At 41.6% G+C, this 25910-nt stretch overlaps 1 protein-coding gene across 1 annotated transcript in view; it reads left to right on the forward strand.

Moving 5' to 3' along the window:
• The window catches only part of SPTLC2 (serine palmitoyltransferase long chain base subunit 2), a 112225-nt gene extending 86553 nt beyond the window's left edge, over window positions 1-25672 (forward strand). Inside the window, exons 10-12 of the mRNA XM_050798764.1 lie at window positions 10030-10165; window positions 13553-13682; window positions 19302-25672. Of these exons, the coding sequence (XP_050654721.1) occupies window positions 10030-10165; window positions 13553-13682; window positions 19302-19421 (386 nt within the window). The 3' untranslated portion in view covers window positions 19422-25672. The remainder of the gene's footprint in view (window positions 1-10029; window positions 10166-13552; window positions 13683-19301) is intronic.
• Window positions 25673-25910: the final 238 nt, after the last annotated feature.

The raw sequence follows: 25910 nt of genomic DNA on the forward strand, positions 1-25910 counted from the left end.
ACAACAGTCACTCCTGTCTCCTCTTGCACGTAAGTCCAAGATACCTCCAGTTAAGATGAGATTAAGCTGTTGTTCTAACTTGTGGAGTTAGCTGTAGCAGCATAAATACAAAAGAATGCTTAGTTAATTTAAATTTAATATAAATCAACATATTCTTTCTTTTGTTTATGATAGACTATAAAGTACCATCTTATCAGGAGATAAGGCAGGCTAGTAGTTGACTTAGTAATATTTAGAGATGTAGTAACCAAAGCAAAATGTAATAGTCCCCTGTTTAGAAATTGCTTTATTGGGCCGGGCAAGGTGGCTCACGCCTGTAATCCCAGAACTTTGGGAGGCCAAAACAGATGGATAACATTAGCCCAGGAGTTTGAGACCAGCCTGGCCAACATGGTGAAAACCCATCTCTACCAAAAATAAAAAATTAGCCAGGCATGGTGGTACATGTCTGTAATCCCAGCTATTTGGGAGGCTGAGGCACAAGAATCTCTTGAATCCAAGAGATGGAGGTTGTGGTGGGTGAACATTGCACCACTGCACTCCAGCCTGGGCGACAGAGTGACTCTGTCGCAAAAAAAAAAAAAAAAAAAGAAAAGAAATTGCTTTCCTGGAAAAAGTGAAAAGAACAAACATTAATGGGGACTAGCACTGCGCTTTCTATTTTCTTTACTCACTTTGCTTAAAGGGAGTCAGTACTAAGACCTTCCATAATTACTTTGGTAATAGCCTTTGAAAATATAGTTTGCTTTGACTTATCTGATGTTATAAACACTTGTATAAGAGGTCTTTAAGATACAAGTTCCAGTTTTAGATTTCAATATGGACACACTCACAACACAGGCGAAGTTAAACATCAAGGTTATGTAAGTGTATTTCTACATACTTTGTCATGTCCTGGTTTCAACTGTCCTAGAAAAGGCATATTTGTTAAAAAAAAAAAAAAAAAAAAAAAAAGTTTTCAAAGAGAAACATCACAGGAATGAAATGTGTTCCTTTTCTCTCTATAGTATAATCCAACCAAAGTAAAATATGAGAAAAGGTATAGAATTCTAAATAACAAAAATAAGTCTGGGCATGGTGACTCATGCCTGTAATCCCAGCATTTTGGGAGGCTGAGGCAAGCGGATCACTTGAGTTCAAGACCAGCCTGGCCAACATGGTGAAACCCTGTCTCTACTAAAAATACAAAAAAATTAGCCAGGCGTGGTGGCAGGCACCTGTAATCTCAACTACTCAGGAGGCTGAGGCAGGAGAATCTCTTGAACCTGGGAGGCAGAGGTTGCAGTGAGCCAAGATGGCACCATTGCACACCTGCCTGGGCGACAAGAGTGAGACTGTCTCAAAAAGCAAACAAAAAAACAACAAAAATAAGACCTTTGAAACAGATGGTTAAAGTAAAATGTTGACAGTTAGCTTCAATTCTTATAATAAATTATTAAATGAGAGAGATATGAAACAGCCTCGGTTTGCTATTATATATTAGAGCTAGATGATGGGTAATATTTTTCCATATTTTATCCTGCTTTATATCTGTAATTCCTAGTTAATGTTGAAAACTAATCGAAACCATTCTTGGAGCTATCTGTTTGTGGGACGCTGAACTGGTATAGAAAACTTTTACCTGCTTTGAGAATATAACCTTTAAGAAGAAAAGGGGGGTGCTGAGTGTCATGGCTCACGCCTGTAATCCCAGCACTTTGGGAGGCTGAGGCGGGCAGATCACCTGAGGTCAGGAGTTTGAGACCAGCCTGACCAACATGGAGAAACCCCGTCTCTACTAAAAATACAAAATTAGCCAGGCGTGGTGGTGCATGCCTGTAATCCCAGCTACTTGGGAGGCTGAGGCAGGAGAATTGCCTGAACCCGGGAGGCGGAGGTTGCAGTGAGCCGAGATTGCACCATTGCACTCCTATCTGGGCAACAAGAGCAAAACTCCATCTCAAAAAAAAAAAGAAGAAAAGAGGGACAGGGAAGTTCTTCAATTTCTAACTCTTTCAGTGCACCGTAATTAATTGGAAAGTGTAAGTTGGAGGAGTAGCAGTGATTTTATTTTCCCCTGGAAGACAGATGATATCAGCATATTCAGAAAATCTAAGATTAGAAGCGTGTAATGAAGTATAATATGAGTTAGGGGATCAGCTCTGGCCTACATCCTTAATATTTGTGTCCTTTATTTTGAAAGATTTCAGTTAACACCAGAAATGTTATTTTTGAAGCTGCAGGCTCAAACATGTTTTTGTTGGTTATGGTATAAGTTGTATAAAAGCTCATCAGCTAAACTGGAAATCATATTACTACTTAAGCAGGTGAGTACACGCTCTATTCTTTGAAGTATAATGCTAAATAGTACTAGTTTAAGACAAAAATGTCTGCTGCCTTTATATCTCTTTATTACATGGATCTTTTCCTGGTTTCCAAAAAAAAAAAAAAAAAAAAAAAAAAAACAGTTTTGAGCATACAGAAAATTTATAGAACACTGTCTGTTCTAAGTGATACCTATCTAGGAGGGCGTATGGAGTTGATTTCAGTAATACTGTAGTAGTTCCTTCTAACTTTAAGATTATATGCATGGCTGAGAATCTTGAGAAATTTGGATTAAGACTTGATAAAGTATTCCTTTTAAAAATAACTGAAATGCAATGGCTACACCTTAAATCTGTTTGGCAGTGATTAATAAAGATAGTTCTCTAAATCTAACTCTGTTTTGTAAACGTGATTGAAGGTTATCAATATCTAGTGGTGACCAGTAGGTAGATAATTGTGGTGCTCCTTCAACCTTTACCCTCCATCCTTTTTAAGGCCTTCTAGTTCCTTAAAAGAACTAAATCTAGGCCGGATGTGATGGATCACTTGATGTCAGGAGTTCAAGACCAGCCTGGACAACAAAGTGAAGCCCTGTCTCTACTAAAAATACAAAAAATTAGCCAGGCATGGTGCTGTGTGCCTGTAATTCCACCTACTCAGGAAGCTGAGGCAGGAGAATCGCTTGAGCCTGGGAGGCAGAGATTGCGGTGAGCTGAGATGACACCACTGCACTCCAGCCTGGGCAACAGAGTGACACTCCGTCTCAATTAAAAAAAAAAAAAGAGGCCGGGTGCGGTGGCTCACGCCTGTAATCTCAGCACTTTGGGAGGCCAGGGTGGGTGGATCTTGAGGTCAGGAGATTGAGACCATCCTGGCTAACACGGTGAAACTCCATCTCTACTAAAAATACAGAAAATTAGCCGGGTGTGGTGGTGGATTCGTGTAGTCCCAGCTACTCGGGAGGCTGAGGCAGGAGCATGACATGAACCCGGGAGGTGGAGCTGGCAGTGAGCCAAGAGCACGCCACAGCACTCCAGCCTGGGTGACAGAGTGAGACTCTGTCGGAAAAAAAAAAAAAAGAACTAAATAATCTAATGATGCTGTTACAGCCTATTGATCTTTTATATCTGTTCTTTCCTTCCTGAGAATAAAATTTATTGTAAAGAGGTTGAAGACTAAAAATGACCTATTAAGGTTATCTGCATTTTCCAAGAAATTAACTACATATTTACTTTTCTCTCTCTCTTGCATGCCAAGCTGTAGATTTTTTACAGTAGAGTTCCTAAAAATAGTTGTATTCTAACAAACCATATTGAAGAAGTCCAAAAGGACAGCCACACAGTGAAGTTTATTTGTAAAGTTCAAGAGTCAGTACAGATTTTTCTCCTCCAAATTGCTTTTATGCTTTTTATCACCCTTAAAAGTAAAGATTTATGTTTGAAAAGTAGGAAAGAATTCTGACCTCTTATATTTCCATCTGTGTTCTTTCTGAGCCAAAGATAAAAACCTTTTAAGAGTTAGTATTTTTTTAAACAATGCGAAACTTTCTTCTTTGTTTCAAGTCTGTATTAGACCAGATACTTGCTGAAACTCTGCAGTGAAAAATCGTTAGGACTGAGCTACTAGATTGGCGTTAAATAGCAATTGGTCTTCTTGCATAAATATTAACTGGTATTTTATATGATATTCAAGTCAAAGTGGGTAACTGTGTTGTCTGTTAAGATTCAGTTTCACTTCAAGAGCAAGGGATAACTATTTTCTAACATGTGTAAATGCCAGGGTTTACTGATTTGTCTACATTTATTTTACTAGTTTTATTTTCCTGTTACTCTCTTTGAAATTAATAGGTTAAACTGTAAGAAATTGCCTGTTTTAAGGTCAAAAATGGTGGCATATTGGCAGTTTGATGGTTCAGCCTAGCAATTTTAAAGGATAACAGACCACTTTATTTATTTATTTATTTATTTATTTATTTACTTACTTACTTACTTACTTACTTACTTACTTAAGAGGGAGTCACACTCTGTCGCCCAGGCTGGAGTGCAGTGGCATAATCTCGGCTCACTGCAAGCTCCGCCTCCCGGGTTCACGCCATTCTCTCGCCTCAGCCTCCCGAGTAGCTGGGACTACAGGCACCCGCCACCGCGCCCACCTAATTTTGTTTTTGTATTTTTAGTAGAGCCGGGGTTTCACCATGTTAGCCAGGATGGTCTCAATCTCCTGACCTCGTGATCTGCCCGCCTCAGCCTCCCAAAGTGCTGGGATTACAGGCGTGAGCCACCGAGCTCAGCCCTTTTTACATTTTTTTTAATTTTTCTTTTTTTTTTTTTTTTTCGAGATGGAGTTTCGCTCTTATTGCCCAGGCTGGAGTACAGTGGCGCGATCTCGGCTCACAGCAACCTTTGCCTACCAGGTTCAAGCGATTCTCCTGCCTCAGCCTCCTGAGTAGCTGGGATTACGAGCATGTGCCACCATGCCTGGCTAACTCTGTATTTTTAGTAGAGATGGAACTTCTCCATTTGGTCAGGCTAGTCTCAAATTCCTGACCTCAGGTGATCCACCCACCTTGGCCTCCCAAAGTACTGGGATTACAGACATGAGCCACTGTGCCTGGCTAATTTTTCGTAAGTGACAAGAGTCTCACTATGTTACCAAGGCTGGAGTGCAGTGGCTGTTTACAGGTGCAATCATAGCTCACTACAGCACCGAACTGCTGACTCCAGAGATCCTCCTGCCTCAGCCACCCAAGTAGCCAGAATCACACCACTGTGCCTGGCTTTCCTTTTTGTAAAAATTGATACATAATAATATTTATGGGGTACGTATGATATTTTGATACATGCATACAGTATCAAATACTCTGATCAAATCTAGTATTTAGGATATGCATCACCTCAAACATTTGTTATTTCTTTGTGTTTAGAACATTTCAGCTCTTCTAGCTATTTTGAAATACACGATAAACTACTGTTAACTGTAGTCATCCTGTGCTATCAAATGCTATAATTTATTCCTCCTATTTAACTATATGTTTGTACCCATTAACCAACCTCTCTTCAATCCTCCTTTCCCTACCCTTCCCAGACTCTGGTAACCACTGTTCTACTCTCTGCCTCCGCGAGATCAACTTTCTTAGCTCCCACATGAGTCAGAACATGCGACATGTGTCTTTCCGTGCCTGGCTCATTTCACTTAACATCATGACCTTCAGTGCCATCCATGTTGCGCAAATGGCAGCATTTCTTTTTTTTTTTTTTTTTTTTTTTTTTTTGAGACGGAGTCTTGCTCTGTCGCCCAGGCTGGAGTGCAGTGGCCAGATCTCAGCTCACTGCAAGCTCCTCCTCCCGGGTTCACGCCATTCTCCTGCCTCAGCCTCCCGAGTAGCTGGGACTACAGGCGCCTGCCACCTCGCCTGGCTAATTTTTTTTTTGTATTTTTTAGTAGAGACGGGGTTCCACCGTGTTAGCCAGGATGGTCTCGATCTCCTGACCTTGTGATCCGCCCGTCTCGGCCTCCCAAAGTGCTGGGATTACAGGCTTGAGCCACCGCGCCCGGCCAAATGGCAGCATTTCATTCTTTTCATGGCTGGATAGTATTCCATTGTGTGTATCTGCCACATTTTCTTTATCCATTCATCTGCTGATACTTAGATTGATTCCGTATCGTGGCTATTGTGAATAGTGTTGCAGTAAATACAGCTGTGCACATATCCTTTTGATACACTTATTTCCTTTTATTTGGATAAACAGCAGTAGTGGGATTGCTGGATTGTATGGTAGTTCCATTTTTAGTTTGAAAAAACTTTTTTTTTTTTTTTAACAGAGGCTAGTTAATTTGTGATTAGATAGCTAAAAGGTTTGTGATTTTTTTAAAAGGTGATGGCTGGGCGGCATGGTGGCTCACACCTGTAATCCCAGCACTTTGGGAGGTCAGGCAGGTGGATCACTTGAGCCCAGGACATCCAGACCAGCCTGGGTAACAATGGTGAAATTTCATTTCTACAAAAAATAAAACAAAAAATTAGCCGGGCGTGTTGATACACACCTGTAGTCTTAGCTTCGGGAGAATAAAGCAGAAGGATCCCTTGAGCCCGGGAGACAGAGGTTGCAGTGAGTCAAGATTGTGCCACTGCCCTCCAGCCTGGGTGACATGGTAAGACCCTGTCTCAAAAAAGAAAAGGAAAAAAAAAAAAGGGTGGTGAGTTGTAAAATGGTAAATTGGATGCAGAAAAAATTAATGTACACTCAACTAATAAATTCCCTGAGTTTTGACATATATCCAGTCTTTTTATATTTTATTTTATTTTAGTTATGTTATGTTATGTTATGTTATGTTATGTTATGTTATGTTATGTTATGTTATGTTAGAGACAGAGTCTCCCTCTGTCACCCAGACTGGAGTGCAGTGGGGCGATCTCAGCTTACTGCAACCTCCACCTCCCAGGTTCAAGCAATTCTCCTGCCTCAACCTCCCTAGTAGCTGGGATTACAGGCGCCCGCCACCACGCCTGGCTAATTTTTGTATTTTTAGTAGAGATGGGGTTTCGCCACGTTGGCCAGGCTGGTCTCGAAGTCCTGAGCTCAGATGATCCACCTGCCTCGGCCTCCCAAAGTGCTGGGATTACAGGCATGAGCCACCACGCCCAGCCCCATGTATCCAATCTTATAACCATGCCACAATCAAAGTTAGAATATTTTCATCGCCTCTCCTGAAAGTTCCCTCCTGCCCCTTTGCTATTAGCCCCCTTCCCATACTTTCTGGCAACCATGAATCTGTTTTCTGTCATTATAGTATGTCTTTTTAGAGTTTCATACAAACAAATTCATACAGTATGCAGTCTCATGTCTGGGTTATTTCAATGAACGTTATATAAGTTTTGAGATTCATCAGCATTATTGCCTTAGTAATCATTTGTTCCTTTTTATATATTTCTCTCCTCATGTTTCTTCTACCTTTTTGAACATATAGATCATATTTATAATGGCCTTTAACATCCGTATCTGCTAACACTCTGTTATTTCTGGTCAGTTTTTATTAACTGACTTTTCCGCTGGTTGTACATCATATTTTCCTGTTTCTTTGAATGCCTAGAATTTTAAAATTATGTGTTGGACATTGTTAATTTTACATTGGTAGGTTCTATATCTTGTTGTTTTCCTTTAGGTAATGTTGGACTTTGTTCCTGGAATCAACAGGATCCTTGCAAGGCTTGCTTTTAAGGTTAGGGTGGGTTCAGACCAATTTTTAGTCTAGGGTTAATTTGTCTCCACTACTAAGGTGATAGGAGTGGAGTCCCCTTCTGAGGACTCTGTTAGATAACCCACATATTATAAGATCTTTACATTTTGGTGGATAAAAATACAAACTATTCCCAGCTCCATGTGAGTGCAGGATTGTTTGGCCTATTGCTTTCTGATGGATCTTTTCTCCAGCCTCTGCTAGCTTCCCTTCGTGTGTATACAAATCAGTTCTCTTCCCAAAGTTCAAAGGGACCCCTCTGCAGATCCCTAAAGTGCTCTCATCACACCCCTGCTCCCTGCTCCTGTACACTGCCCAGCAAATTCTAGTCCCCGCAGCCTCCCCAGCTCTGATCTCAACGGACAGCTCTCCACTCCAATCTCAGATGTCCTCCGCTGGCAAGACTGGGCCCTCCTTCCCTGTGCAGCAGCCTGTGGCCTGCCTTCAGGCAACGCAGTCTGGCACTCCCCGTGGCTCAGTGTCTAAAAGTCATTGTTTATGTACTTTGTCCAGTTTCCTATTGTTTACAGCAGGAAGGTAAATCCAGTCTCTAGTACTCCATGACTGAAAGAAGTCTCATCTTCTAAATGTAGATTAAGCAGGTACTGATATTTCTAGGGGGAAATTAGGGTACTTGGCTCATCAGTTCCCAACATACTTAAATATAACACACTTTAATATCTGCTTTCTTCTTTGTAACTTAAACGATGACATAAATGATGCTCTTCAGTGTTCACACGAGGCTAATCTAAGCTTGAGTGTTTTTCTCTGATCAACTTGAAATTATCTGCATAAAGAGTATTAATTTTGACTTATTTGTGGCCAACTTATCTAGAGTAGCTTCCCATGAATGACGGATATGTTAGTATTCCAATTCTAAGGACATTTGTTAGCTATCTGTATGTCTGGCTAATTTGTCATAAGAACTTATGTATCATGTTTGGATTTTTAAAAATAAGAACTTTGGCTGGGCATGGTGGCTCACGCCTGTAATCCTAGCACTTTGGGAGGCCGAGGTGGGCAGATCACAAGGTCAGGAGATCGAGACCATCCTGGCTAACACGGTAAAACCCCGTCTCTACTAAAAATACAAAAAATTAGCCGGGCGAGGTGGTGGGCACCTGTAGTCCCAGCTACTTGGGAGGCTGAGGCAGGAGAATGGCGTGAACCTGGGAGGTGGAGCTTGCAGTGAGCCAAGATTGCGCCACTGCACTCCAGCCTGGGCGACAGAGCAAGACTCCATCTCAAAAAAAAGAAAAAAGAAAAAAAAATTGCTGATTTTATAATCTATATATGAAAATTACTGCAGCCTTTTTTATTCATGAGTATTTGTGGTTGAGAAGATTCTAAAATAGTTCTTAGCCTTTTACAAGTGGATCTTTTAAATTTATTGCATTGCTCTGTATAACAGAACAATTATTTGGATATCTTTTCAAAGATCAATTTACCATAATGTCAAAACCTGCCCAATTATTTAGTCAGTTCGCAGTTACAGAAATGTGCGTTTTAATCCATTTGTGTTTTAGGGAAGATGAGCACAATAGGATTAAAGATACGACTTTATACTGTTACAAATATGCTACTGCTGTCTGATAAGAGTTTTAAGGAAACAGGCAGGGTGCAGTGGCTCACGTCTGTAATCCCAGCACTTTGGGAGGCCAAGGTGGGCGGATCACTTGAGGTTAAGCGTTCGAGACCAGCCTGGCCAACATGGCGTAACCCTGTCTCTACTAAAAATACAAAAATTAGCTGGAAGTGGTGGTGTGCGCCTGTAACCCCAGCTATTCAGGAAGCTGAGACAGGAGAATTGCTTGAAGCCAGGAAGCAGAGATTGCAGTGAGCTGAGATTGTGTCGTTGCACTCCAGCCTGGGCAACAGAGCGAGATGCCGTCTCAAAAAAAAAAAAAAAAAAAAAAATTGTAAGGAAACAACAAAATGAAACTCAGAAGATGAAAATTTGAGGGACTAAATTGCTTCATCTCTGGTCTCATGTGTAAAATTTATTTGCATCACAGTTGATTGGAATGAATCTTAAAGTTAGAAGACGTAAATTCTAGTTGAAGCTGTGCCACTTGCTACTTGTAATGTGGCACCTACTGTTGTGCAACTGTAGGCATGTCACCACCTTGGTGAGAGTCTCCTGACCTATCATATGAAGATAATCATAAATACCCTGCCTACTGTCAAGGGATTTGTGGAGTGCTCAGTGAGGGGGTATGGCTGAAATTCTTTGAGGATGCTAACGCTCCATTAAACGTTTTTTACATTATTATAACTTCTGCTGTTAACAGGTAGAATGACAGAATACAAAATGAGACATTTTACATTTATAGTCCTTTCAGTTTACTGTATAAAATATTTTATGGTGAAATGGGAAAAAATGAAACAGAACTGATTAGGTAGAATGGAGATAGAGGAGATTGCTGTCTTTTTTTCCATTCCTTTTTACTTAATATTATTTTGTTTTCTCTCACCACGACTTTGCAGGTAAAGAGTGTGTACAGCAGTTAGCTGAAAACACCAGGTATTTCAGGAGACGCCTGAAGGAGATGGGCTTCATCATCTATGGAAATGAAGACTCTCCAGTAGTGCCTTTGATGCTCTACATGCCTGCCAAAATTGGGTATGTTTTGTTGCAGATCACAGACTAGTCTGTCCTTATACTTATCTGTGATGTGAGACTAGGGCTTATGTATTTCGTTAGGGAAAACGGTCTTGTCCTTATTGTGTTAACCTTCATTTGGTACATATGCCATAGATCAAATAGTGAATTCCAAATTGTTAGGTATGTTAATTTGTTGTTCTTTCATTAAACATTTGAGTTTCATGTACTCTCTAGGGGCCTGGGATAGATCAGTGAATAAAATACAAACATCTCTGTCCTTGTGGAGCTTACAGTCTAGTAGGGGCAACAGTCAGACAGACGTAATAAATGAACTGTGTGCTATGTTAGAAGGTGTCAAGTGCTATGGAAAAAAATAGAGCAGGACCTATATGGGGAGTTGAGAGTGCCCTGTGGGCGGGCAGATAACACTATTAAATAGCGTGGTCAGGGTAAGTAAGCCTCCATGGGAAGGAAAAATGATTTGAAGGAGCTGACAGTTAACCATTGGAGAAAGAAGCATCTGTGCAAAGGCCACAGTGCAGGAGCGCGCTTGCTTAGGTGACCTAAGAGTAGCAGAGAGGTCCCTAGAATTGCAGCACAGTGTCCCAGGGGGAGCAATGGGCCATGAGGTTAGAGAGATTTTATCAGAGTGTGTTTGTTACTGGATACTTGCCAGGTGTGCAGATTACACCAGCTTCTTTGGTTTGTACGAGGCATACATAATGGAAAGTCTTGCCCTACGATAGCTTTCAATGTATTTGAGAAGTCCAGATATATCATGAAACCAGAAGACATTTGAAAAGCAAATGAACAGTAATTATACTGAACAAATTTTATTATATGCAAAGTGGCCCTGCAGAGATGTAGAATAAAGGAGTGACCTGCTGAGTACAGGCTCAGTAAGAAAGGCGCATCTCGTTGGATGGGTGAGTTTTGAGCTGGATCTTAAAGCATTTCTCCAGTTTGAACTCATTGAAGGAGCAATTTTTAAAAATTTTTTAATCCCCCGTGTCCACCACAGTCTCCGACACTCAGTAAGTGTTTACTGAAATGAATATGGGAGAGGAAATTAAATCAGGGAGCCTGGAAGTAATGTGATTCAAAGAAAATGAAAGGGAAGTAAGGAAAAGGTGCTCCCTGAGAGAAAAAGAGGAATTCGGGTTTCAACATGAAGTCATATGGATAGTTAGTATTATGGCTTCAGAGGGGATATGGGGAAGGATTTTCTTCATTCTTCTTTAAGTGGAATTCTCATAAACACGAAGAGTGATCAGATCCAAAGGACTCAGTCTAGAGCTCTCTCTTTAAAGAAGGCTGTGTCTCCTTTATTCTATATAGGTGCAACTGACTGTGTATACTTTAATTAGGAAAGATTTAGAGAAGGTGAAGAAGAATTAGAATAAGGCACTAGACAGTTTGGGAGCCTGTGCTGAAGTTACAGGGCACCCAGGTTCATGCTGACACAACGGAGGTATGTTGAGGAAGATGTACTGGTACTACAGAGAGTGGGAAAAGGCTGAAAAGGCTGGCATTAATGTAATGCCAAATGTGCAGGATCTATATTGCCCAGGCTGGAGTGCAATGGCGCGATCTCGGCTTCCTGTAACCTCCACCTCCTGGGTTCAAGCAAATCTTGTGCTTCAGCCTCCCCAGTAGCTGGGTTACAGATGTGTGCCACCACACCTGGCTAATCTTTGTATTTTTTAGTGGAGATGGAGTTTCACCATGTTGGCCAGGCCAGTCTCCAACTCCTGACCTCAGGTGATCTGCCCAGCTCGGCCTCCCAAAATGCTGGGATTACAGGTACGAGCCACTGGCCCGGCCAGATTTTTTAGTTCTCAAACAAATGCTGTAAATAGTTTAAAGGAGAAGTTAAAACATAAGGGAGGTCAACAAGAGGAAAAGACAAAGAACAATGTAATTTGGGCCTGGTGCAGTGGCTCACAAGGTCAGGAGATCAAGAGCATCTTGGCCAACATGGTGAAACCCCGTCTCTACTAAAAATACAAAAATTATCTGGGTGTGGTGGCGCACACCTGTAGTCCCAGCTACTCGGGAAGCTGAGGCAGGAGAATTGCTAGAACCCGGGAGGTGGAGGTTGTGGTGAGCAGAGATCGCACCACTGCACTCCAGCCTGGCGACAGTAAGAGACTAAAAAATAATAATAAAATAAAATAATTTAGTAGACAAAATTAAATAAAAGTTAGAATGTGTTATTTAGACAAGACACAGATGTGGAGTAAGGCCACAGGCCTCCAGTTTGGCTTCTGGTAGGGGTGGGGGATTGTGAAACACGAATTGTGTGGTCTGAGTAATCGGTTGAAGCCAGCAGGTGAACTGGCCTTACAGACACCAAAGGAAGCCCTAAATTCTGAAGCAGTGTTATTCCCAAGACAATCAAAGAAGTGCGTGATCTGGAGAGCTCATGCCAGTCAGCCATTCTGCTAGAAGAAAAGATGTGCCATGTTATACCAGATCCCCCACAGCTGCAGAATCCTCAGAATTTGAGGACTCATGTTTTTTTTGTTTTGTTTTGTTTTGTTTTGTTTTGTTTTGTTTTGTTTTTTGAGACGGAGTCTCGCTCTGTCGCCCAGGCTGGAGTGCAGTGGCCGGATCTCAGCTCACTGCAAGCTCCGCCTCCCGGGTTTACGCCATTCTCCTGCCTCAGCCTCCCGAGTAGCTGGGACTACAGGCGCCCGCCACCGCTCCCGGCTAAGTTTTTTTTGTATTTTTTAGTAGAGACGGGGTTTCACCGTGTCAGCCAGGATGGTCTCGATCTCCTGACCTCGTGATCCGCCCGTCTCGGCCTCCCAAAGTGCTGGGATTACAGGCTTGAGCCACCGCGCCCGGCCGAGGACTCATGTTAAACTGCCAAGCTTAACATTTCAAGGACCAGATTTTAATTAAATACAGGTTCATTTTGAAGTCTCTGAACCACTATTATATATATCAGGGATACTTTTTTTTTTTGAGACAGAATCTTGCTCTGTTGCTCAGGCTATCGCTCAGGCTCAGTGGTGTGATCATGGCTCACTACAGCTTCCGCCTCCTGGCTTCAAGAGATTCTCATGCCTCAGCCTCCTGAGTAGCTGGGACTACAGGTGCATGCCACCGCACTCAGCTAATTTTTGTATTTTTGGTAGAGACGGGATTTCGCCATGTTGCCCAGGCTGGTTATTTCAGTTTTGTGAAGGACACCATATAGGAGAAGACTGCCTCAGGATTGACTTTAAACGTATTTGTGAGCTATCCATTTTAACTTTAAAAGAAGTTAAAAGAAGCTCTTATTAGAAGTCTCCAATGCCTGCATCACCAAAAAGTTGAAATCATTGGGGACAGCAAGTCGTCTGCAATGAGTGCTTTCTTACTCCTCCTGGCTTCTGTTTCTCGTTTTCCCCTTTGCAGCGCCTTTGGACGGGAGATGCTGAAGCGGAACATCGGTGTCGTTGTGGTTGGATTTCCTGCCACCCCGATTATTGAGTCCAGAGCCAGGTTTTGCCTGTCAGCAGCTCACACCAAAGAAATACTTGATACTGTAAGTAGGCACTTTCACCTTGATAGAAATATGCCTTTTATTAAAAGGGCCTGTATATTAGATGAAATTTATAATATATTGACCTTGATGTTCTTGTGAGCACCTAAGATATTTACTAGTAAGACAAAGGAGGTGACAGTGCTACTGAAAACGTTGGCATTTACAAAAACACTGTCACCGGAATCATCAGAGCTCTGGAGAATTTTCCGGCTGTGTCTTGCTCCACTGTCTCCCCCACTGTGGACTCCACAGTTCTCTTTCCACTCTACCTATTTCTACACGAAGCTTTCTCGTATGTTGTTCTGTCTAAAATTTTCTCTCTTGAGCTTTCTCTCCCCTCTGCCTGGCTGACTGCCACTCATTCTTCAATCTCCACGTAAAGGAAAATTGCTCAGGGATGCCCCACACTTCTTGCTCTGTGTTCCCTTGGAATCCTGAGAGTCTCCCTTACTAAATTCTTCACACCTATAATGACTTAACAGCAGTCTTCTCCATTAGATAAATATTGAGGATAGGAACAAATCTGTTTTACTCATTCTATATCCCAGCACCCACCACACTGCCAGGCATCTAGTTGGGGATCATTATTAGTGAGCTTAATTATTTATGATCTCAATATATTCTCATCGCTATATATTCTCTTAATATGTTATTGTTTCAAATCTAAGATTGCAGAGTTTAAATCAGTATTGCCCTCTGGGAGTTTACAAAGTTTTAGAACATGACATTTGCATAAAATTGGTTGCTAGAAATATCTGTTAATGAGTTAGAAAACTACTACTTTTTTTTTCTTTTTTTTCTTTTTTGAGACAAAGTTTCACTCTTGTTGCCCAGGCCGGAGTACAATGGTGCGATTTCAGCTCACTACATCCTCCACCTCCTGGGTTCAAGCAATTCTCCTGCCTCAGCCTCCCGAGTAGCTGGGATTACAGGCATGTGCCACCACACCCAGCTAGTTTTGTATTTTTAGTACAGACAGGGTTTCTCTGTGTTGGTCAGGCTGGTCTCGAACTCCCGACTGCAGGTGATCAGCCTGCCTCGGCCTCCCAAAGTGCTGGGATTGCAGGCGTGAGCCACCGCCTGGCAAGAGCTACTAATAAAGAACATTATGAATGCTTCTTTATAAAAGTTCATTATAACAGTTTGATGGACATTTTATATTCCTGAATAGCCGAAGACTTTTGACTTTTTCTCTATTTCTACACAGCAAAATTTCTACGACTATAAGTGTATTCCCTTTTAAAAAACAAAATTGTGCTAAGAACACTTAACATGAGATCTATCCTCTTACCAAATTTTTCCATGTAGAATACAGTATTGTTAACTATAGGCACAGTGTTGTGAGCCTATTCTTAATCACATTCTGACAATATCCAATTAGATTTGGCTTTTTGATATCGTTTCTTTTTTTCTTTATTTTGATTATGCCTGTCACATTTTTCCAATAGATTTTTCTCATTTCTCAGAAATGTTACTGGTGAATTTCTGCTTTTTTTTTTTTTAACCTAGAGGTTTCAGCTTTTCTTTCCCTCCTACTCTATTGATGTTTTAAGAGATTTCTTTTTTCTTTCTCATGTTCACCTGTTAACTCAAGAGTTTCAACGTGCCTTAAAAAAAAAAGTTCATGTAACTATGAGCAGCGTCTATGGCAGTAATCCATGCCTTCTGACAACAACTTTGACTCCTGAGAACTGTACACATTCATGAAGGAATTTAGATGGAACCAGGATATCTCCTTAGGATATCTAAGGAGATTTCTGTTGCCAACAAATATGTTTGCCAACTGAGAGTTCTAATCCTTTTCGTAAGATTCACTTGAGGGATTGTTGGGCTTTGTCTCCCATTTAGTTTTTAAAGCATAAAGTGCATTTTTTGAAACCATGGATTTGTTAAAGTTATTTTGTCTTATGATGTTTCATGGAACTAACATGAACTAGACCATTATGAAATACAAATTAATTTTCATTTAATAATGGGCCCCATGACATGATTCTGTATATAGAAAGTGCTATAAAATACACACGCACGCGCACACACACACGCACGCACAGCTAGAGCTAATAAATGAATTCAGCAAAGTTGCATGGTAAAAGATCAGCACACAAAAAATTAGTGATTTTGTGCACCAGCAATGAAGAAATGAAAATTTCTTTTACAGTAACACTCAAAAGAATAAAATACCTAGTAATAAACTTAATCAAGAAAGCCTTTCCGGGCTGGGTGCTGTGGCTCACGCCTGTGATCCCAGCACTTTGGGAGGTCAGGCATTTGAGTTCAGCCTGGCCAACGTAGTGAAACCTCATCTCTACTAAAAATACAAAAAATTAGCCGGGCGTGGTGGCGGGCGCCTGTAATTCCAGCTACTCGGGAGGCTGAGGCAGAAGAACCGCTTGAACCTGGGAGGTGGAGGTTGCAGTGAGCCAAGATCGTGCCATTGCACTATAGCCTGGGCAACAGTGCGAGACTCTGTCTCAAAAAAGAAAAAGAAAAAGAAAGCCCTTCCCTTGTCCACTGGCTAATTTACACTTGCACACTGTATGTTTAGATGTGTATATTGAAAACTATAAAACTTTGCTGAAAGAAATTAAAGAAGACTTAAAGAAATGGAATGACGTCCTGTGTTCATGGATTGGAAGATTTAATATTGTTAAGATGGCAGTATAGCAACCTGCAGATCCAGTGTTCAGCATTTCTCAGAAAAAAATGGACTGGGAGACCCTAAGCCACTGGCCCTTTTTTGCAGAAATTAAAAGGCTGATCCTCAAATTCATATGGAACTGGGAGGGAATAGCTAAAATAGTATTGAAAAGGGAAACCAAAGTGGGAGGTCTCACACTTCTTAATTTTAAAACAAAGCTAATTACTACAAAGCTACAGTAATTACAACAGTCGAGTACTAGCATAAGGATGGACATATAGACCAGTGAAGTAGAATTGAGATTTCAGAAATAAAGTACAAGCATCTATGGCCATCTCCCTTTATTTTCAACAAGGGAGCCAAGACCAGTCAATGAGAAAAGAACAGTCTCTTCAACAAACAGTACTAGGTCAGCTGGATGCAGAAGAAGGAAGCTTTGACCTTATAGCATGGATAAACCTTGAAAACATTAGGCCAAATGAAAGAAGCCAAAACAAAGACCACGTAACTTACGATTCCACTTATGAGAGATGTCCAGAACAGGCAAATCCATAGGGTCAGACAATAGATTGGTGGCAGCCAGCCTGAGAGGAGGGAGGAGTGAGTATGGGGTTGCTTTTTAGGGTGATAAAAATACTCTAAAACTAGATAGTGACAAAAGTTGCACAACTCTCGGAATATACTTAGAAGCAATGAATCGTATACTTTAAAAGTGAATTTTGTTGAATGTAAATTGTATCTCAAAGCTGTAATTTTGTTATTTTTTAAAATGGGAAGTGCAAGGATATTGGCTCAGGGGAGCGGCAGGATGGCTATCCTAGAGGATTGGGTTACTCAGCTCTATAATGAATACATGTTTTTCTCCTAGGAACCCACCTTACCTGTGATCTAGAGGTTCTGTATAGATTATTTGTTAATGAATGGTGATGCATGTACAGGCTCCCTGTCCCTAACATACCCACACACCCCACACAAGAGTCAGCACTTACTAGAATGGCATCTTTTATTCACATGATACTGATTTGTCTGAAATATTTGGTGTGGGATCAGAGGAAATCTTGTAATCTAGATCCCCTTGGGCTACTGAGGAATTTTTTTTTCTAATGATTACTTTTCTACATTGATGAAAAAATTCTAGATTCTTCTGAAGTCAGAGTTTATAAATGCCCATTCCTTTGTGATCTTAGTCATGTGCACTTTTGTCTTATTATGATTTTGAGGTAGGGTCTCGCTCAGTCACCCAGACTGGAGTACAGTGATAATGATCTTGGCTCACTGCAGCCTCCACCTCCTGGCCTCAAGGTATCTTCCCACCTCAGCCTCCAGAGTAGCTGGGACTATGCCTGGCTTTTTTTTTTTTAATAGATGGGGTCTTGCTATGTTGCCCAGGCTAGTCTCAAACTCCTGGGCTCAAGCGATCTGCCTGCCTTGGCCTCCCAAAGTGCTGTGATTACAGGCTTGAGTCAGTGTGTTCAGCCTTGACTTTTTTTTTTTTTTTTTTTTTTTTACAGAGTTTTGCTCTTGTTGCCCAGGCTGAAGTGCAATGGCATGATCTCGGCTCACTGCAACCTCCGCCTCCTGAGTTCAAGCGATTCTCCTGCCTCAGCCTCCTGAGTAGCTGGGATTACAGGCATGCGCCACCACACCCAGCTAATTTTGTATTTTTAGTAGAGACGGGGTTTCTCCATGTTGGTCAGGCTGGTCTCAAACTCCCGACCTCAGGTGATCCGCCCACATGGGCCTCCCAAAGTGCTGGGTACTGACATAAGCCACTAGGCCCGGCCAGCTTTGACTTTTGTCTTAAATTAATAAATCTTATCACAGAGGTCAGGTGAATAAATGGTCAGTGGGTTTTCCCAGCTTAATTTCAGACTTAAATTGTTTCCATATGGAGCTTTCACTTACACCTCTTCTCAGTGGTGCCGCTGTTGTGATAGCGCATTGAAGTTCAGCTCTTATTTGCTTTATATTTTTCACATTTCGAAATGAAGAATATTTTTTCTTGTGCTGGAATATATCAGTAATACTGTTGGTGGTTTTCTCTCTCCAAATACTGATTTTTTTAAAAAATGAGGTTTAAGACGCCCAGTGTAGTGACTTACGCCTGTAATCCTAACACCTTGGGAGGCAGAGGTGGGTGGGTAACTTGATGCCAGGAGTTCGAGTCTAGCCTGGCCAACAAGGCAAAACCCTGTCTCTACAAAAATTAGCTGGGCGTGATAGCACATGCCTATAGTCCCAGCTACTCAGGAGGCTGAGGCAGAGAATCTCTTGAACGCAGGAGGCAGAGGTTGCAGTGAGCTGAGATGGTGCCACTGTATTCCAGCCCAGGTAATAGAGCAAGACTCTGTCTCAAAAAGAAAAAAAAGTTGCTGGGCTCATTTGCTCACACCTGTAATCTCAGCACTTTGGAAGGCCAAGGTGGTGGATCACTTGAGGTTGGGAGTTTGAGACTGGCCCGGTCAACATGGTGAAACCCCATCTCTACTAAAAATACAAAATTTATCTGAGCATGGTGGTGGGCACCTGTAGTCCTGGCTACTTTGGAGGCTGAGGCAGGAGAATCACTTGAACGTGGGAAGTGGAGGTTGCAGTGAGCTCGGATGATGCCACAGCACTCCAGCCTGAGCAACAGAGCGAGACTCCATCTCAAAAACAAAAGGGAGAGATGACAAATTTTAGTCGGTTTTGTGTGTTCAGAGTGCATATAACTTTTTCTACCAAGCATATCATACTTTGAATTATAGCCTTTATTCTGCATACCTGGCTATTCACAACCCATTATTCATGGTGAGCTTGAAAGCCTTGTTCAGAAAGCAGGTCCTTCCACAGCTGTATTGTAGTCTGATCGTGTAAATGCACTAGACCTAAGTCCTGCTGAAGGATAATCTTGCCATGATTGTTTTTAGCAAAGTAAAACACCAGGCATGCCTGCATCCTACTGGCTCTGACAGACCTCTACTTTGTCTTGCATATTTTAGGCTTTAAAGGAGATAGATGAAGTTGGGGACCTTTTGCAGCTGAAGTATTCCCGCCATCGGTTGGTACCTCTACTGGACAGGCCCTTTGACGAGACAACATATGAAGAAACAGAAGACTGAGCCTTTTTGGTGCTCCCTCAGAGGAACTGTTCCTCACCCAGGACAGCCTGTGGCCTTTGTGAGCCAGCTCCAGGAACCACACTTCTATGGCCATCTCATGTGAAAGACATTGCCTCAACTACTGAAGGTGGCCACCTCCACTCTAAATGACATTTTGTAAATAGTAAAAAACTGCTTCAAATCCTTCCTTTGCTAAGTCTCACCTTTAAAAACGAAGGTGACTCACTTTGCTTTTTCGGTCCATTAAAAAAACATTTTATTTTGTAACCATTCTACTTGTGAAATCACACTGACCCTAGCCTGTCTCTGGCTAACCACACAGGCCACTCTCCCCTCCCAGCACCTCGCAGACTTGGGCCCATCAAGAGCTACTGCTGGCGCTGTCTCCACAGCCTGGAGACTTACCTGGCCCTCCTCCCTAGGGAGCAAGTGCCTTCCACTTACTTCCCATCCAGGTCTCAGAGGTGGCCAGCCTTGAAATCCTTATTTAACCATTCAAGTAATCAATAGAAGTATTCACCCTTTAATCTTAAGTTTAGCCTTTTAAGAAAAACAGTAAGCGATGACTGCTGAAAGGCTTATTGTGTAATCTCCCAAGGGTTTGGTCTTAATCCATTTTGTTCTGGTCACCAGATGATTTCTTCCTTTATCATCAAATATTTCTTCATAATGGTCACAGTCTGAGGATGTGCGCAAATTCTGGTTCTTGCCAAGCTCCAGCCATAACACGTCCCACCCCGTTTTTTTTAAAGCACTTACTGTTTTCAAAGCACCCACATGCCGCGCTGGTTAGAAGGCCACTCTCACATCTGAGTGTTGGGTACAAAGCCGCTCCGTAGAGTGATGTGCACTCCCGGTGGGTGAGGGGCAGGGGCAGTGTGGAAAGAATTGATTACTCCTTGCAGAGTCTGTGGCTTGCATTTCCTACTGATTTCTACGTTTGAAAATTATGACAGTCTCTGGCTGGGTCTGGGTCCAGATTAGGATTTAAACTGATAAAGGAAAATGGTGGTAAATCCTCTGCTCAGAAATCATTTATCATGTTCCTATTTAAGGATTAGATTTATTAATTTAGGCCTTTTGGAAGCTAACCCACTTAAATATTACTCTTCTGAATGCTAGTTCTCTTTTATTCTTGATGTCCTAAGACAATTGAATCTGGCATCTGGGGCTAGGGTCTGCCTGTCTACATTTTTTTTCTTTTTTTTCTGAGAAATTCTGAACACATAGATCTCTTTCCTAAACTGACATTTTCTATTTTGACTGTTTTCATACTATAACCAGGTAAAGGGACTTTTTTCAGAGAGCTTTATACTGCCTGACCAAAGAACAAATCTGAAAATCACCATTTTAAAGTTCTTTTTTAGTTGAACCAAAGTGTAAGTGAAGCGGACTTTTGGCATGGTTATACCCAGGATCCGCTTGTCCTTTTGTATCCATCAAGTGTTACAGGAGAAGGATTGGGAACAGAATGGAAAAGCAGTGTATGAAAGTCATGTTACATACAGGCTGGGTGCGGTGGCTCACGCCTGTAATCCTAGCACTTTGGGAGGTTGAGGCAGGTGGCTCACTTGAGGTCAGGAGAATCGAGACCAGCCTGGCCAACATGGTGAAACCCCGTCTCTACTAAAAATACAAAAAAATTAGCCAGGCATGGTGGCAGGCGCCTGTAATCCCAGCTACTCGGTAGGCTGAGGCAGGAGAATCGCTTGAACCCAGTAGGCAGAGATTGCAGTGAGATGAGATCATGCCACTGCACTCTAGCCTGGGTGACAGAGTGAAACTGTGTCTCAAAAAAAAAGTCATGTTACACATTTTAGTTTTTGAAATTGCTCCTTTTATTGGTAAAGATTATCAATCCAAATTCTCCTGGGTGTCTTGTCATCAGCTGTGGTATGTTTGTGTACATTACATGTAGCAGAGGATGTAAGCAATATTATTGTTTGTGAAGTTTTGTTTTTAATGTCTTGAGTATAAATTTATTCACTGTCAGCATCCGCGAGCTTTAATAAGCCCCTGAGATATTCCAAAGTTTTATTTTACTTTTTTAAAGAACAGAAAAAGATGAATGAAAGAACCAAGGAGAGATGCAGAGACTATATTTAGCATGTATAGGTTAAAGTAAGAAGGAGGTCGTGGTAACTAAATAAGGAGTACTATAAAATCAAATACATTGTCAACCGTTCCTGCACATCTAATTTCCTAGCATAGAATCCCACTGGAATACCAGATAGCCTTTGCACTGCAGTTACTATTTAATAATGTAAATGTAGGGTTTTTAAAAGTCACAGACTTATAAGCAATGAACTTACCTGCTGGTCTTTTTATTTTGGCTTGCATGAAGTCACTGCAAAACTTTGTTGGTACAAAGTTACTTCAAGATAAGTGTGATTTTGTTACAAGTTTATTTTGAAGAGACAAACCTCCTGTGATCTATCCAGGACCTCTGTACTTTCTAAAGAACAAAATGTTATGTATACATTATACATGGTTGGTTGTCTTTTCTTGAAACTGTAATATAAATCTAGGGTCCAGTCATATCCTAGGTATCATCGTTTATCCAAGTACTTGGAGGAATACAAGTGTATATATAAATACAGTCATTGAGAATAAGTCGAGATTTGGGGCATACAAGAATAGTTTCATACACAGTTTAACATGGCCTGATTCAAGACTCTGGTAGGATTCAAACAGATGTCTGTTAACCATAACTACCAAAACCGATCATCTGAGTCGATTATAGAGGTGTGACTAGTTCTTAGCACTTTTTCTCATTCCTCTTTTAATTCAGCATTGCTGTTACCTATTTCAGGTTTATAAGACCTCTTTCAGCAGATCACATCAGAAGCCAGGAAATGTGTAGCTAGGAGACATCAAAAGCCCACATGAAGAGTGGGCCAAGCAGCAGTGGCGGTTTCTTCTTGCATCTTTTTTTTTAAAAAGCTTTAACTTAGCAGGGGAATGGACTTTATAGCACTTTTTCAACTTTTTGCTTTGCTTTGGATAAGACATCCTTACCTTTAAAAAAAAGCTTCTAGTCTCCAGAACCCCCAAAGTACTGCTTATTTGTTTGAAGAATCCAGCCATCATAGTGCTTTAGTCACTATCTTAAACATTCATGATAGGCCGAGGATTTTAAAACAGGATTCTTGCTTCTGTAGTCAAGGTGAACAGAAGCATCCTACACAACTACTAAGGGCTCTATGTTTGTGTCATGCCTCTTCAGACACCAAGGAGTTGAACATGTTTCCAGTGATTTGTCTCCGTAATGCCTTCCTCCTTTACTTGGCCTTTCATTCTTTCTGTACCTTCAAGTTCTTGATTTTTAAAATTCCAACTCTAGAGAAAACCAATATATGGTGGTGCTGGGCTTTGAAGATAGCATATCAGACGCCTTGGTTCTGTTTGTACACTTAGCCTTACATTTCAGGAGGAGGCTTTTCATTAGGGGCTTAAGCTAGCTCCTTTGGCTTTAAAAAAAATTTTTTTTTTTTTTTCAAATTTCTTCATTACCTGAGGGAGCCTGCATCTAAATTCCTCAACTAGTTCAGCCTAGCTGAATGTTCTAGTGTGTAATACCCTTTGCTTCCTTCTTATTGGTGAAAACCAGGGGGATGAGTGGCTTCCATGGAGAGATTTCCTGATTTCTCAGGGAGGAAAAAGTGATGACATTTACCACTACTTTTCTGTTTTTCCCCTTTTTCCAAATTGATAAGGATTTCCGGTTCCTAGTGATCCAGGATTGGGTAACAGTGCAGAACTGCCGGTCATGCCGTAGGCCATGGAGAAAGAATATGGGTAACTGTTGTTTTGCAAGAATTTGTAGGGTTATGGGCAGTTGTTGTCTTGTTTGAAGCATTGCTATGACCTAATTCCCAAGGTGTCTTTCCTCTCTTGGTGTTCTCAGTAAGCCAATGAGTTTTAATCTCTACTTGCTATAATCTCTACTTGTGCTTAGAAAAAGAGATGAGAGTAGTGGTTTTCCTTCAAACTGTCCACATTCATGAAGATTATGAATCTTCATGATAGACCTTGTCTCTACAAACATTTTTTTCTAAATTAACCGGGCACGGCGGTGCCTGCCTATAGTCCCACCTATGTGGGAGAATCACTTGAGCCTGGGAAGGTCAAGGCTGCAGTGAGCCATGATTGCACCGCTGCATTCCAGCCTGGGTGACAGAGTGAGACCCTGGCTCAATAAGAGGGGGAAAAAAGAAGAAGCAGAATTGTTAGGAGCTGGGTGCACATGCAGCCTGCAATCCCAGCTACTCGAGAGGCTGAGGCAGGAGGCTTGCTTAAGCCCAGGAATTTGAGCCTAGCCTGGGCAACATAGCAAGACCCCATCTCAAAAAAAAATGTTTTTAAAATCAGCTTAGCCCAAAGGGGTTGTGAATGGGGGAGGTATAAAAAGCAAAGATTATTTTTTGGCTACTAAGCCAAAAAGAACTTAAAGGGAACTTAAAGGGATTTTTTTTTCAGTCCCAGAACCTACAGATACACTGCTATTTGCTTCATGTGGATGCTCAGTGCCCAGCAGCCATCTTAATCCATTAAGCCAGTTTAAAAAATACCTTCTACGTGGAGAAAAGCATGTCTTTTTCTTGCCTCGACTTTATCCACATGAAATATGTGCCCGTGGCTGGGCGCAGTGGCTCATGCCTGTAATCCCAACACTTTGGGAGGCTGAGGCGGGCAGATTGCTTGAGGCCAGGAGTTCAAGAACAGTCTGGCCAACATGGCGAGACCTCATCTCTACTAAAATTACAAAAATTAGCCGGGCGTGGTGGCGCATGCCTGTAATCCCAGCTATGTCGGCAGGCTGAGGCACAGGAATTGCTTGAACCCAAGAGGCAGAGGATGCAATGAGCCAAGATCGTGCCACTGCACTCCAGCCTTGGTGACAAAGGGAGAATCTGTCTCAAAAAAAAAAAAAAAAAAAAAAAAAAATGTGCCCAGGCCCCTAGCCATTGCCATGTGCCCAGCCAGAGAGCCAAATTAGAGGGCTGGCTTCCCTTATCACACAGAAGAAATGCTAGCGCTAGCCAATGATCCCTTTGCTTTTAATTGTATAGAAAATGCTGTTGTTCCTTTTGTCATTTCCAGTGACATCTGTTTTCCAAGCAGCTCTTTTCTAGGGAGGAAACCAAGGGGCTAGTTTCAGCCCCTAATAGAAATGTTTTTTCTAATATCTGGTGAGTGTGGAAGTGTCACATTCACAGTCCACCCTTGGGAGTGGCTTGGTGGTGGAACTGTGGACAAGGTTTTGTTTACTACATAGTACACATGATAAATGGCCTTAAACTGTGATTCTTTCTGGTAGGATAGGTTATAATAAACTGACCCTAAAGAATGCAATGGCTTTTAAACTGCAGTTACTGTATTCTTAATGAAGCAATACCCAAAGCTCTGTTCTTTTGGAGCACTTGAGGGGAAGTTAAATGAAAGGTGCACATAAGAGCAGTACCTTGATCTTACGCTTTCTGAGTGTCCTGCCTTGTTGCCATCTGCATGGATGAGTGAATGCTTCCATGCACGAGGAGACTTTTTCCAACACTATTCCCAGGTTTCTTGTGCAAAACTTGTCATTTGGCCCAGGTCTTCCTGGAAAGTGGAGTACACGTCACTGACTAGGGTGGCGTGGTGTCTTTACCCTTAAGTCTTGTTATCTCAGTGATGTGAAGTCGATGATTGGAGTTATAAAAAGCATCCTTGCTGGTTCTTCACAGGACACTGGAAGCCACCCTGTCGCTTCAGCCAGTAGGCCCACACAGTCTTGATGATCCCTCTCTGTAATAGCCAGCTAACATTAAGAGAAGGGGGAAAGAGAAGAGAGCAGTAGCTTATAGGAGAGCTGAGATCTTATTTCATTGGCCCATATTTTCCCCTGACCAAGTTACCTGTAAACGGGAATTTGCAAGGGGGTGCTGTGATGATAACCGCTTTCTATTGCTGTAATGTTCATATAACCTGGGAAACTGAGAGAAGGGGATGTGTAAATAAAAGCTTAAACATTTTAGTAATGTGTTAAAATGCCACTCTCTCCCTTTTCCCTTTTTTGCCAGATGATGATTTTTTTTATTTTTATTTTGTACTTTATTGGATGACTGAAGCGATGAGTATTGGGTTGGGGTAGGTGTGTTGATTTTGAGAGTGCATGTTAAGAACTGAAGGGGAACTAACTACTTGAGATGACTTAAGAAGCATCCCATGCAAATATCTTGTTTTGCCCTAATAAAATATTCAGAAAGATACATCTGCCTTTATTCATTCAACCAATACATATTGAGTGCTCTCTCTCTGCCGGGCAGCACACTGAGCTTTGTGGTTCCTACTTGCTAGTAAACAAGCACATGAACATACATGTCATTTTACAAACTGTTAAGTGCTGTGGAGGAAAAGTAAAGAGCTTGGTAAAAGTAACCAGGCTGGGCGCGGTGGTTCACGCCTATAATCCTAGCACTTTGTGAGGCTGAGACAGGTGGATCACTT

Source organism: Macaca thibetana, chromosome 7, assembly GCF_024542745.1.
Source record: "Macaca thibetana thibetana isolate TM-01 chromosome 7, ASM2454274v1, whole genome shotgun sequence".
NCBI lineage: Eukaryota > Metazoa > Chordata > Mammalia > Primates > Cercopithecidae > Macaca > Macaca thibetana.